The sequence below is a fragment of the Salmo salar genome, chromosome ssa20 (assembly GCF_905237065.1).
Source record: "Salmo salar chromosome ssa20, Ssal_v3.1, whole genome shotgun sequence".
NCBI lineage: Eukaryota > Metazoa > Chordata > Actinopteri > Salmoniformes > Salmonidae > Salmo > Salmo salar.
This window is the reverse complement of record NC_059461.1, coordinates 25,031,221-25,046,095: the sequence shown is the minus strand read 5'-3', so window position 1 is coordinate 25,046,095 and position 14,875 is coordinate 25,031,221. Positions and strand designations below refer to the sequence as shown.

The 14,875-nt window shown below is 44.1% G+C and overlaps 1 protein-coding gene across 1 annotated transcript in view; it reads left to right on the top strand.

Annotated features, from left to right (window-relative positions):
- The window catches only part of LOC106579847 (bone morphogenetic protein 1), a 55,519-nt gene that overhangs the window by 39,208 nt on the left and 1,436 nt on the right, over positions 1–14,875 (top strand). The window contains exons 8-19 of the mRNA XM_014160135.2: positions 5,591–5,706; positions 7,029–7,131; positions 7,313–7,429; positions 7,806–7,951; positions 8,806–9,001; positions 9,274–9,399; positions 10,305–10,465; positions 10,671–10,851; positions 12,626–12,751; positions 13,007–13,134; positions 13,577–13,790; positions 13,933–14,183. Of these exons, the coding sequence (XP_014015610.1) occupies positions 5,591–5,706; positions 7,029–7,131; positions 7,313–7,429; positions 7,806–7,951; positions 8,806–9,001; positions 9,274–9,399; positions 10,305–10,465; positions 10,671–10,851; positions 12,626–12,751; positions 13,007–13,134; positions 13,577–13,790; positions 13,933–14,183 (1,865 nt within the window). The remainder of the gene's footprint in view (positions 1–5,590; positions 5,707–7,028; positions 7,132–7,312; positions 7,430–7,805; positions 7,952–8,805; positions 9,002–9,273; positions 9,400–10,304; positions 10,466–10,670; positions 10,852–12,625; positions 12,752–13,006; positions 13,135–13,576; positions 13,791–13,932; positions 14,184–14,875) is intronic.

Genomic DNA, 14,875 nt, shown 5'->3' with positions numbered 1-14,875 from the left:
TCTCACAATTCATAAAAACGTGTTGATACTTTGCCCCTTGATAACCAGCGCACTTCTGTATTTTGTAAGAGCATTACATGGTCGCTGCCCATATCATTGCATGGTGTAGAAAATATATGAGAGTTCAGGGGCCTTGCTTTAACAACGTTAACCATTTTCACTGTAGTGTCCAAAACGTATTTCAAGCTGTCAGGCATTCCCTTGGCATCAAGAGCCTCTCGGTGGATGCTGCAGTGTACCCAAGTGGTGTCGGGAGCAACTGCTTGCATGCGCGTTACCACTCCACTGTGTCTCCCTGTCATGGCTTTTGCGCCATCAGTACAGATACCAACACATCTTGACCACCAAAGTCCATTTGATGTCACAAATCTGTCCAGTACTTAAAAAATATCCTCTCCTGTTGTCCTGGTTTCCAGTGGTTTGCAGAAGAGGATGTCTTCCTTAATTGACCCCCCCCATAAACGTAATGGACATATACCAGGAGCTGTGCCAGGCCCGCCACGTCTGTTGACCCATCCAGCTGTAAGGCATATAATTCACTGGCTTGTATGCGAAGCAGTAATTGTTTCAAAACATTTCCTGCCATGTCACTGATGTGTCATGAAACAGTGTTGTTTGATGAAGGCATTGTCTGTATAGTTTTTTTGGGGCCTTTTCACTCAGCATTGTCCCAGTCATATCTGCAACAGCAGGAAGAATCAAGTCGTCCACAATAGTATGGGGCTTGCCTGTCCTAGCTACTCGGTAGCCGACCATATAAGACACTTCTAGCCCCTTTGTCAGGCGCGTCGTAAAGGACAGACCAAGGCGCAGCGGGTAAAGTGCTCATACTTAATTTATTTGATGAAAACACTTAAACAAAACCGACAACCGACAGTTCCGTCAGGTACTTACACAAAACGGAAAACAACCACCCACAAAACCCAAAGGAAAACAGGCTGCCTAAGTATGGCTTCCAATCAGAGACAACGAAAGACACCTGCCTCTGATTGGAAACCACACTCGGCCAAACGTGGAAAACGAAACATAGAAAATGAAAACTAGAACCAAAATCCCCTAGAACAAAAAACCCCAAAACACACAAAACAAACACCCCCTGCCACGCCCTGACCATACTACAATGACAAAAGGCCCCTTACTGGTCAGGACGTGACACCCTTCTTCTTATTGTTATCTGTTGCATTTATACATGTCTTACTACTCAAAAGTCATCTTATTTTTCAAATTGGCATGTTTGGTTTCTAAATGTCTGCACAAGAGTGAAGGTTTCATCAAGTTGTGAGAGAGTACTTTTGCACATATAACACATTGTGGCTGAGGAAAGGCACTACTCCCAATATAAGTGAACCCCAAATCAATGTAGTTCTCATCATATTTGCGCCTCTTCGATGGTCCTACGTTCCTGTCTGTTGTTCGGTGCTTTCCCGGGTAAAGGGGCAGTAGCTCTTCGGATGCATCAGATCCACAACTGTCAGTGTCCATGCTAGCTGGGCTAACAACAAATGTAGAATTTCTGATGCTAGCATTGGATGTGCTCGCGGAAGCAGAACAACTTGTGTCGTTGACAGCTGCAGGTGTAGTATGTGCCTCTATGGACACGGGCCTTACTAAATGGACTGTTTGAAAATGTGAAGAAATTAAATTTGAAATATTTTATTTATTTGTATTTTTAAATGTGAATCACATTTTTATTTGGCATGACATCAACGGCATTGCGCGTACCCCAGTTTGGGAATACTTACCCTAGAGCACTGTCCCCCTAAGCCATGCATGCTGGTTGGAATGAACCGCTGTAGCACAGTTGGTTTAGCAGGTTGGCCATGGGGAGGCTTGACTACCAGAATGTACATTATGTATTACGTCTCCCAGAGGGTTGGGTTATTTATAGTAAGCCAGGTTTATTTTGAGACGATGTACAGAGAGTGTGTCTCATACTGTTTTCTGCTATCGCTTCTCATCTGGAAGAGGTTGAATATCATCACGATCAGCAGATGTGCCTCTGAACATGAAAGAGTTGCCCTCCTCTTAAGATTCAGGATTATACAGTGCCTAAACAAAGTATTCATACCCCTTGACTTATTCCACATTTTGTTTTGTTACAGCCTGAATTCAAAATGGAGTAAAAATAATAATAATTCTCACCCTTCTACACACATTACCCCATAATGACAAAGTTAAAACACGTTTTTAGGAAGTTTAGCAAATGTATTGAAAATGAAATACAGAAATATATAATTTATATAAGTATTCACACAAAGGTGAATTTGCCTCCCAGTGTCTGTTGGAAAGCAGACTGAACCAGGTTTTCCTCTAGGATTTTGCCTGTGCTTGAAGCTGTATTCCATTTCCTTTTATTAATATGTCATTTAGGTTAATATTATGGTAGCTACAATGTTGATCTTTCCTCCTTTCACAGCGATTAAACTCTGTAACTGTTTTAAAGTCACCAAACAGGAAACCACTCACCCAGAGGCGGCTCTCCTAGTGGCCGGAGACTTCAATGCAGGGAAACTTAAATCAGTTCTACCAAATTTCCATCAACGTGTTAAATGTGCAACCAAAGGGATATAAATTCTAGATCACCTGTACTCCACACACAGAGACGCGTACAAAGCTCTTCCTCGCCCTCCATTTGGTAAATCCGACCACAACTCTATCCTTCTGATTCTTGCTTACAAGCAAAAATTAAAGCAGGAAGCACCAGTGACTCGGTCTATAAAAAAGTGGTCATATGAAGCAGATGCTAAACTACAGGACTGTTTTGCTATCACAGACTGGAACATGTTCCGGGATTCTTCCGATGGCATTGAGGAGTACACCACATCAGTCACTGGCTTTATCAATAAGTGCATTGAGGATGTCGTCCCCACAGTGACTGTACGTACATACCCCAACCAGAAGCCATAGATTACAGGCAACATTCGCACTGAGCTAAAGGGTAGAGCTGCCGCTTTCAAGGTGCGGGACTCTAACCCGGAAGCTTACAAGAAATCCTGCTATGCCCTGCGACGAACCATCAAACAGGCAAAGCGTCAATACAGGACTAAGACTGAATCCTACTACACCGGCTCCGACGCTCGTCTTATGTGGCAGGGCTTGCAAACTATTACAGACTACAAAGGGAAGCACAGCCGCGAGCTGCCCAGTGACATGAGCCTACCATACAAACTAAATCACTTCTATGCTCGCTTTGAGGCAAGCAACACTGAGGCTTGCATGAGAGCATCAGCTGTTCCGGACGACTGTGTGATCTCGCTCTCCATAGCCGACGTGAGTAACACCTTTAAACAGGTCAACATACACAAGGCTGCGGGGCCAGACGGATTACAAGGATGTGTGCTCAGGGCATAATGCTGACCAACTGGCAGGTGTCTTCACTGACATTTTCAACAGGTCCCTGATGGAGTCTGTAATACCAACATGTTTCAAGCAGACCACCATAGTCCCTGTGCCCAAGAACACAAAGGCAACCTGCCTAAATGACTACAGACCCGTAGCACTCACGTCCGTAGCCATGAAGTGCTTTGAATGGTTGGCAATGGCTCACATCTACACCATTATCCCAGAAACCCTAGACCCACTCCAATTTGCATACCGCCCAAACAGATCCACAGATGATGCAATCTCTATTGCACTCCACACTGACATTTCCCACCTGGACAAAAGGAACACCATAGTACCCTCAAAGTTCATCACTAAGCTAAGGATCCTGGGACTAAACACCTCCCCTCTGCAACTGGATCCTGGACTTCCTGATGGGCCGCCCCCAGGTGGTGAGGGTAGGTAGCAACACATCTGCCACGCTGATCATCAACACTGGAGCTCCTCAGGGGTGCGTGCTCAGTCCCCTCCTGTACTCCCTGTTCACTCATGACTGCATGGCCAGGTACGACTCCAACGCTATCATTAAGTTTACAGATGACACAACAGTGGTAGGCCTGATCACCGACAACGACGAGACAGCCTATAGGGAGGAGATCAGAGACCTGGCTGGGTGGTGCCAGAATAACAACCTATCCCTCAATGTAACCAAGACTAAGGAGATGATTGTGGACTACAGGAAAAGGAGGACCGAGCACGCCCCCATTCTCATCGACGGGGCTGTAGTGGAGCAGGTTGAGAGCTTCAAGTTCCTTGGTGTCCACATCCACAACAAACTAGAATGGTCCAAACACACCAAGACAGCCGTGAAGAGGGCACGACAAAGCCTATTCCCCCTCAGGAAGCTAAAAGAATTTGGCATGGGTCCTGAGATCCTCAAAAGGTTCTACAGTTGCAACATCAAGAGCATCCTGACTGGTTGCATCACTGCCTGGTATGGCAATTGCTCAGCCTCTGACCGCAAGGCACTACAGAGGGTCGTGCGTACGGCCCAGTACATCACTGGGGCTAATCTGCCTGCCATCCAGGACCTCTACACAAGGCGGTGTCAGAGGAAGGCCCTAAAAATTGTCAAAGACCCCAGCCACCCCAGTCATAGACTGTTCTCTCTACTACCACATGGCAAGCAATACCGGAGTGCCAAGTCTAGGCCAAAAAGGCTTCTCAACAGTTTTTACCCCCTGGTGAAATCCCTGAGCGGTTTCCTTACTCTCTGGCAATTGAGTTTGGAAGGACGGCTGTATCTTTGTAGTGACTGGTGTGCATTGATACACCATCCAAAGTGTAGTTAATAACTTCACCTTGCTCAAAAGGATATTCAACATTTACCCATCTACACCATAAGTGTTCTTCTTTGCGAGGCATTGGAAAACCTCCCTGGTGTTTGTGGTTGAACCTGTGTTTTAAATTCACTGCTCGACTGAGGGACCTTACAATTATCTGTATATCTGGGGTACAGAGATGAGGTAGTCATTAAAAAAGCATGTTAAACACTATAATTGCACACAGGGTGAGTTCATGCAAGTTATTATGTGACTTGTTATGCACATTTTTACCTCTGAACTTATTTAAGCTTGCCATTACAGCAGGGTGGAATACTTATTGAGTCAAGACATTTCAGCTTTTCATTTTTTATTAATTTGTAAACATTTCTAAGAACATAATTCCACTTTGACATTATGTGCTATTGTGTGTATGCCAGTGACACAACATATCAATTTAATACATTTATAATTCGGGCTGTAACACAATAAAATGTGGAAAAAGTCCAGGGTTGTGAATACTTTCTGAAGGCACTTTAATTGTTGCATCAAGCTGCTGTCTTCTGGAGAATCCCTTTAGTGGGACTTGGCTACTTCATTGCTGTTTCTCTATGCTACTGCTGGAGTCCATATGTCTTAGCCCATATTAGTACAGAAACTAATTGCTATGTCCTCCACTGGTTGACATGGTCCTCATGTTAATGTCTGTCTCTCTCTCTCTCTCGCACACTCTTTCTCTCTCTCTTGCGCACTCTCTCTTTCTCTCTCTCTGTCCATCTGTCTCTCTCTGTCCGTCTGTCTCTCTCTGTCCGTCTGTCTCTCTCTGTCCGTCTGTCTCTCTCTGTCCGTGTGTCTGCCTGTCCGTGTGTCTGCCTGTCCGTCCGTCCGCCTGTCCGTCTGTCTCTGTCTGTCTGTCTGTCTGTCTGTGTCTGTGTCTGTGTGGATAGGATGTGGAGACAGTCTGCAGGAAAGCAGTGGGAACTTCTCTTCTCCTGGCTTCCCCAACGGATACTCAGCCTACATGCACTGCATCTGGAGAATATCGGTCACGCCAGGGGAAAAGGTGGGAGGCATGATGAGGCCTTGGAAAACTGACTGACATAGAAACTTGGATCAGTCTTAGCAGAAGTGCTTTGTTTATTATGGCTTAGTAGTGATACCTCTGTTTTCCTTAGGATAATGTAATCTTAGATGATGATCTATATGATCCCTTTGAGGCAGCACTGGATTTTTGTTCTTCTCATGTTGAAACTGTTTGGACTCTAAAAAAAAATATATATATATATATAAATGCTGATGCTCCAGATACTCAACTAGTCTAAAGGCCAGTTTTATTGCTTCTTTAATCAGAACAACAGTTTTCAGCTGTGTTAACATAATTGCAAAAGGGTTTTCTAATGATCAATTAGCCTTTTAAAATGATAACCTTGGATTAGCTAACACAACGTGCCATTGGAACACAGGAGTGATGGTTGCTGATAATGGGCCTCTGTACGCCTATGTAGACGTTCAATTAAAAATCAGCCGTATCCAGCTACAATAGTCATTTTCAACATTAACAATGTCTAGACTGTGTTTCTGATCAATTTTATGTTATTTTAATGGACAAAAAAGTAGCTTTTCTTTCAAAAACAAGGACATAAGTGACCCCAAACTTTTGAACGGTAGTGTGTATGTATGTGTGTGTGTGTGTGTATGTGTGTGTGTGTGTGTGTGTGTGTGTGTGTGTGTGTGTGTGTGTGTATATATATATCTCCACAATCACCCGACCTCAACCCAATTGAGATGCTTTGGGATGAGTTGGACCGCAGAGTGAAGGAAAAGCAGCCAACAAGTGCTCAGCATATGTGGGAACTCCTTCAAGACTGTTGGAAAAGCATCCAGGTGATGCTGGTTGAGAGAATGCCAAGAGTGTTCAAAGCTGTCTTCAAGGCAAAGGGTGGCTGCTTTGAAGAATCTAAAATCAAAAATATATTTTGATTTGTTTAACACTTTTTTGGTTACTACATTATTCCATATGTGTTATTTCATAGTTTTGATGTCTTCACTATTATTCTACAATGTAGAAAATAGTAAAAATAAAGACAAACCCTTGAATGAGTAGGTGTGTCCAAACTTTTGAATGGTACTGTATATATGTTTTATTGTCACATACGCTGGATAGATGCAGGAAAATGTGTTGTTTTACAGGTTCAGCCATAGTAGTACCACGCCCCTGGAGCAAATTAGGGTTAAGTGTCTTGCTCAAGGGCACATAGGAAGATTATTTTCACCTTGTCGGCTCAGGTATTCGAACCAGCAACCTTTCGGTTACTGGCCTAACACTAACTGCTAGGCTACCTGCCGCCCTGTACCAGGTCTGTAACCGTGCTCTCTTGGTTTAAGATCATTCTGAACTTCACCTCCATGGATCTGTACAGGAGTCACCTGTGCTGGTACGACCATGTCGAGATCAGAGATGGATACTCCAGGAAAGCCCCTCTGAAAGGTCAGGATTTATTAGAAGAAAAATATAGTTCCATACATGCACAACACTACGGTACAGTGATGCTGAAAATAAACGTAATATAATAAGTTTGTCTGGACAAAAAAGTAGTTCTGGAGTCTGATAAGGTGGTCTGTGTGTGTGTGTGTGTGTGTGTGTGTGTGTGTGTGTGTGTGTGTTCCAGGTCGTTTCTGTGGGGATAAGCTGCCTGAACCAATCATCTCCACTGACAGCCGGTTGTGGATCGAGTTCCGCAGCAGCAGTAACTGGGTGGGGAAGGGCTTCTCCGCTGTGTATGAAGGTAAGGCCAGAGCCGGAGCCCAATCCCCAGCAGCCCCATAACAACACAGCTCAGCTGACTGACTGGGCACCTGGGTCACAGACTGAACAACGTGCCTGAAAACAGCTCAGTGATTCTCTCAAATCCCCACATCTGGCTGCCTCCATGCCAATGGGTACAGCACGTTATTCTGCATTAATCAGATTTTGGTCCGAGGTGATATTCAGCTCAACATTATATCCAGACTGTAGAGCATGATGTATTTAATATAGGAATCATTTTTAATAATCAACATTATGAAATCCATGAAACAAAACACAATACCCCATGAGAGAAATGTGGTAATGATGATGATGATAGATAACGATGACATCACTGCATGTTCTCTGACATTCAGCCATCTGTGGAGGGGAGGTGAAGAAGGATAATGGACAGATCCAGTCTCCTAACTACCCAGACGACTATCGGCCCAACAAGGTGTGCATATGGAAGATTAGTGTGTCGCAAGGCTACCACGTCGGCCTGACCTTCCAGTCCTTTGAGGTAAGAGATACGAGCCTCTTTGTTATTTTCATACCCTCCACGTCCAGTAGCACATTTTTACACAGTGCTACACAGACTGCGAATCATACCATGACATTGGGGGTCTCCATTTTTTTTCATGGGACTGATTGTTTAAATTTATTTATGTGGCATGATGTTGTTTTCATCTGATTGTCAAACAAATCACTTCAGAAAGTAGGCCACCTGCACATTTTCGTCCACTGCAAAATAATTACAGCACTTTTCACCTGCGATTGATGAAGGGAAAGAGATCTGTTGCAAAATAGCCCAATTGACATTAGGCCCACTCTTGTAGCCTGAATGAATTGATGCGTCTTGCTGACAAATTGACATTTTTTGTAAAAAGAAAAGTCGAGGCACCTGAAAAGGGGCTGAACTACGGCTGTGTCTGTCCCAAACTCATCGGCAAGGTAAACTTTTGAGGGCCCAGTTAAAACAATGTTGCAAGTTTGCTAGCGATAGCTCAAGACAGAGGCAGAGTGAAGAGATGAATGTGATGTAATGAACTTGAACCAACTGTAACCAGTTTAAACCATGACAGAGAGATGGGGGTGTTCGTTTAATTTGGAATAAACTTTTATTTTTACATTTACCACTGTAGCAGTACACAATTGCGTTGTAAACAAATAGGAGATTGGTTAAATTAGCCCCCCCAAAGTTAGACTTTTGTTACATTTAGCGGCACTCATGTCTCATTCGGGGGGGCCCCCTAACTCCCCCACCCCGCTTTCTAATTTGCATGCTGCCGCTACAACCATATCCTCTGCAACCTTTGATTATGAAATGACTTGAAGTTCTACTAATCCTGTCCCTTTGTCTCCTCTTTTCCTTAGATTGAGAGGCATGACAGCTGTGCCTATGACTACCTGGAGGTGAGGGATGGGAACTCAGACAACAGCCCACTGCTGGGACGCTTCTGTGGCTACGACAAGCCAGATGACATCAAGACCAGTTCCAACCAGCTGTGGATGAAGTTTGTGTCTGATGGCTCTGTCAACAAGGCTGGTTTCGCAGCCAACTTTTTCAAAGGTCAGATCTCAAGGGTTTGGACTATAGAAAAGAACACCTAAAAAGTCATTGCTGATGGCCAATACCCTCGTTGTAGAAATTACCAGCGTGATTTCCGTAGTAACAAATCTCTCAGCAGCATGTCAAATTGAGTCATTTGAGAGTAATTCCGTCATGATTGATTTAGTTAAATGATGTTTATTTCAGGATAGTTAAATTGCAGCATTCATCATTTGTGACTTGTAGGCTGTTGAGTTGCGAGGCCGTGTAAAGATAACATGTTGTGGTTGTAGAGATGGACGAGTGCTCCAAGCCCGACAATGGTCGCTGTGAGCAACGCTGTGTCAACACACTGGGCAGCTACAAGTGTGCCTGTGACCCGGGCTACGAGCTGGCTGCCGACAAGCGCAGCTGTGAGGGTGAGTACAGCAGAATGCTGCCCAGAGCCTGCTCAATAATGTCTCCTCTACTGCAGGTCACATAGTAATGCAGTTCACTGCTGTTATTTAATCACTACCACCCAAATACACCAAGTCCAGTTGCCCCACATACAGTAGCTAGAAAAAATACCTCCAGAGATTTGTCATTGGCTTGTCATTTGGATTTCTGCCACCAAATGGGGTTGTAATTTGATGCACTCACCCAACCAAAATTCAACCCAACATCTCAGGTAATCAGAGCCAAAAGCAAGTGTTTAAAACATCCTAATTTAGATTATCACCTGTAAATTAGAACCAGACAGAAGTGCTGATGCAGTGGTTTATAGCTTCACCTTTTCATTGCTCTTTTGTTTTTACCAAACCTGACCACTGTCTGCCTCTAGAGGAGGAGGCCTGCTATTACATGTTCCTCAAACATTGAATATTTATCGAGCTTAACTCTTATGGATTACATACATTTCTGCATGTTTAAGTTTTTGGTGAAAATAAAGCATTATTCTGTTATAACATTATCCTCAATGATTTATTAATACCCAGCTTAACCTTTTTGGATGATATGCTTTGTGTTTTTAAGCTTTTTGGGGATAAAACCCTATCACACTTTGCATTAATACAACAGAACATGATATTGCGTAACTGTCAAGCCTGTCTGAGACCATCAGCAGTAGGTTGCTGTGAAAACAGCAGGTCAGCCAATTGTGTTGACCTTTATTGACCGATATGGGTAATGAAAATTATTCTGCTACTACAGATAGATGTTTTGCACAAATTGTCAGTGATACACATTTTTATATACACCATTTTATCGTTATAACCATATGAAGGTTAAGCACATCTTAACCGTTGTCCTGGTCTTCTCTCCTCTCCTCTGTCTGTCTGTGTAGCTGCCTGTGGAGGTTTCATCACCAAGCTGAACGGCTCCATCACCAGTCCAGGCTGGCCCAGGGAGTACCCCCCCAATAAGAACTGTATCTGGCAGCTGGTGGCACCCACACAGTACCGAATCACCCTGCTTTTTGACGTCTTTGAGACTGAGGGCAATGACGTGAGCACCGGGGTTGTTATGACTGAGCACGGGTTGGGTTTGTTCTATCCCCATGGGCCTTAGTGGTGTCATCATGAAGCTGTCCTCCTGTCTGTCATAGAGTACAGACTGTTTGTAATATATTCCTGTGCATCGTATTTGTATCGTAAGTAATTACATTCCCTTAATGTTTCATGTTTCAATGACCTGCTGTTTCTCTGTCCAGGTGTGTAAATATGACTATGTGGAGGTGCGCAGTGGGCTTTCAGCAGACTCAAGGCTACATGGGAAGTTCTGTGGAGCAGAGAAACCCGAGGCGATCACCTCTCAGTACAACAACATGCGCATTGAATTTAAGTCAGACAACACAGTCTCCAAGAAGGGATTCAAAGCTCAGTTCTTCTCAGGTGAGCCTTTGACCCTGTGTGTGTGTCTTTCCCTCCAAGAGTCTGTTTCTGTGTGTACAGTGGCTTGCGAAAGTATTCACCCCCCTTGGCATTTTTTCCTATTTTGTTGCATTACAACCTGGAATTAAAATGTATTTTTTGGGGGTTTGTATCAGTTGATTTACACAATATGCCTACCACTTTGAAGATGCAAAATATTTTTTATTGTGAAACAAACAAGAAATAACACAATAAAACTGAACTTGAGCATGCATAACTATTCACCCCCACCAAAGTCAATACTTTGTAGAGACACCTTTTGCAGCAATTACAGCTGCAAGTCTCTTGGGGTCTCTATAAGCTTGGCACATCTAGCCACTGGAAATTTTGCCCATTCTTCAAGGCAAAACTGCTCCAGCTCCTTCAAGTTGGATGGGTTGTGCTGGTGTACAGCAATCTTTAAGTCATACCACAGATTCTCAATTGGATTGAGGTCTGGGCTTTGACTAGGCCATTCCAAGACATTTAAATGTTTCCCCTTAAACCACTCAAGTGTTGCTTTAGCAGTATGCTTAGGGTCATTGTCCTGCTGGAAGGTGAACCTCCATCCCAGTCTCAAATCTCTGGAAGACTGAAACAGGTTTCCCTCAAGAATTTCCCTGTATTTAGCGACATCCTTCAATTCTAACCAGTTTCCCAGTCCCTGCCGATGAAAAACATCCCCACAGCATGATGCTGCGACCACCATGCTTTACTGTGGGGATGGTGTTCTCGGGGTGATGAGAGATGTTGGGTTTGCACCATACATAGCATTTTCCTTGATGGCCAAAAAGTTCAATTTTAGTCTAACCTGACCAGAGTAACTTCTTCCACGTGTTTTTCTTATTTTTTTCTTTAAGCAAAGGCTTTTTTGGGCCACTCCTCCGTAAAGCCCAGCTCTGTGGAGTGTACGGCTTAAAGTAGCCCTATAGACAGACACTCCAATCTCCGCTGTGGAGCTTTGCAGCTCCTTCAGGGTTATCTTTGGTCTCTTTGTTGCCTCTCTGATTAATGCCCTCCTTGCCTGGTCTGTGAGTTTTGGTGGGTGGCCCTATCTTGGCAGGTTTGTTGTGGTGCCATATTCTTTCCATTTTTTATTTAATGGATTTAATGATGCTCTGTGGGATGTTCAAAGTTTCTGATATTTTTTATAAACCAACCCTGATCTATACTTCTCCACAACTTTGTCCCTGACCTGTTTGGAGAGCTTCTTGGTATTCATGGTGCTGCTTGCTTGGTGGTGCCCCTTGCTTTGTGGTGTTGCAGACTCTGGGGCCTTTCAGAACAGTTGTGTATATATACTGAGATTATGTTTTTATTTTTATTATGTGACACTTAGATTGCACACAGGTGGACTTTAAATAACTAATTATGTGACTTCTGAAGGTAATTGGTTGCACCAGATCTTATTTAGCGGGCTTCATAGCAAAAGGGGGGTGAATACATTTGCACGTACCCCTTTTCCGTTAAAAAATTTTTTGAAATTTTTTGAAACAAGTAATTTTTTTTCATTTCACTTCACCAATTTGGACTATTTTGTGTATGTCCATTACATGAAATCCCCCCAAAAAATCCACTTAAATTACAAGTTGTAATGCAACAAATAGGAAAAACGCCAAGAAGGATGAATACTTTTGCAAGGCACTGTATGAGTGAAGGTTCATCAATTTGACACCACAAGTGTGCTTGAGTGCTGATGACAGTGTGGTAGTGTGGGAGGAACGTTCATCAAGGTAGTGTCCCGTTATGTCTCCAGACAAAGACGAGTGCTCGAAGGAGAATGGAGGCTGCCAGCATGAGTGTGTCAACACCTTCGGGAGCTACAGCTGTCAGTGCCGCAGTGGCTTTGTGCTGCACGAGAACAAACACGACTGCAAAGAAGGTACCAATTGGCCACCTGCGCACTGAAACTGAGACCCACTGGCACATATATTCTGGGTTTATTTATTTTATGCGGGTTGGAGCTCTGGATGTTATTTTTAGGGGGATGACTTCGTATTGAAATGAGTGGGGGTGAGCGAGGAAACACTACCATGTGCCAAGAACAACAGCCCCTGAGTGGGGTTTGGACATTATCTTGTGTGGAGCAGTGATGATGCAGGAGAGGGATACTAACTTTGTGGATGTGTTTTTGCAGCCGGCTGTGATCACGTTGTGAACAGTGTGACTGGCACCATCACAAGCCCCAATTGGCCAGATAAATACCCCAGCAAGAAGGCATGCACTTGGGCGCTCTCCACCACTGCAGGCCATCGCATCAAAATCGTATGTGTCCCCCTCCAACTCTCTAACATACAGATTGCATGTGTGTGGCTCTTGGTATGCTTGTGTTTGCGGGAAGGGGGGTTTGAATGAACAGTGGAAATCATTGAGGACTTTACACTGTACTGTACTGAGCACCACAGCCTCTGTTGACAGTGTGATTGAAACAATCCCCTAAGCATGAATGACTCCCCCTTCTGTCACATTCATACCATTTGTATTTATCCATGGCATGCTGTACATATCTCAGCTTTTTGAATATAGTTAACTGGGCTTAGCCAATGAAAAGTGATTACATGTGTCTTCGTTCCAATGGGTTTCTAAAGGTTATTCCGCTAATAGGGAACCATTGTATTTCATACTCTAGCTCTTGTAAAACAGGCTGTATACCTGCAATCCTCTTTCCCTATTTGATCTCATTCTCTCCCCTCATGCTTTGTCTCAGGCCTTCAATGAGATCGACATGGAGGCCCATCTGGAGTGCGCCTACGACCACATCGAGATCTACGATGGGCGCGACGGCAAAGCCCCCAGTCTGGGTCGCTTCTGTGGCACTAAGAAGCCTCCTCCCATCATGTCCAGCGCCAACAAGATGTTCATCCGCTTCTTCTCTGATAACTCTGTCCAGAAGAAGGGCTTCGAGGCCTCCCACACAGCAGGTATATTACCGCCAACACAACTTAGACTCACAACTTAGAGCCCACTGTATGGCTAGATGTATTGTACTGGCTTCTCCTCAAAGGTTATTGGTTAGTTCCTTCTGAGTGATATCTATGGATGTTTTTTTGTTATTATCTCCAGAGTGTGGAGGTCGTCTGAAGGCTGAGGTCAAGACCAAAGACCTGTACTCCCATGCTCAGTTTGGGGACAATAACTACCCCGGTGCATCTGACTGCCAGTGGGTGATCGCTGCTGAGAAAGGCTATGGGGTGGAGCTCATCTTCCAGACCTTTGAGATTGAGGAGGAGGCTGACTGTGGCTACGACTACATGGAGCTCTTTGATGGAGTCGATACCAAGTCCCCAAGGCTGGGACGCTACTGTGGCTCTGGGGTAAACTCACTGATAATCTCATCTGTTGAAGGACTTTTCTGCCCAACAGTATTTGTAGCACCAGCGATGTACTGTCATAATATCGTTATTCTCTCTTTCAGGTCTAGCTTTGTTGAACCAGCTGTGTTAAAACAACACTTTCAGAGATTGTGTAAAATTAGCTCTGCAGTTGAATAATAACCTTTCACACTGTTTGAGTGTTAAAGTTTTGAAGATTTCTACTCCGCTCTCCGGCTTTAATCACTTTGTTAAAGTTGATGTGTTCCACCGGGTTGGAGTATATTGCTTCAGTAGCAGCTGAGCTCAATAAGAGCGGACCCTGGCTGGCTTGTGAAAGGCTATCATGGTCTCCAGCATTGAGCTGTAACTGAGAACTAATCAGCTGACGCTGAGGCTACAGTAGGTGGGGGGAAGCTGAAACAATGAGGCCACTGGGGAGTTGACGCGTTAAATCCCTAGGTCAAGGAACAGCTTGATTTAATTTAACGCACATCAGTAATAAGCCTGTGTCTCTACTCTACTGATGCCTGATCCTGTAAATCAGTGCTAGCAGGAGCTGGAGGACACATAATGCTCACAGTACCAAATGGGCCACTTCCTCCATCAAGCCCTTTTTAGACATATTGGACTAAACTGGAAACAGATTGTAAAGTAAGGTGGAAAGCTCATTATATGATTTTTATTGGAGAATA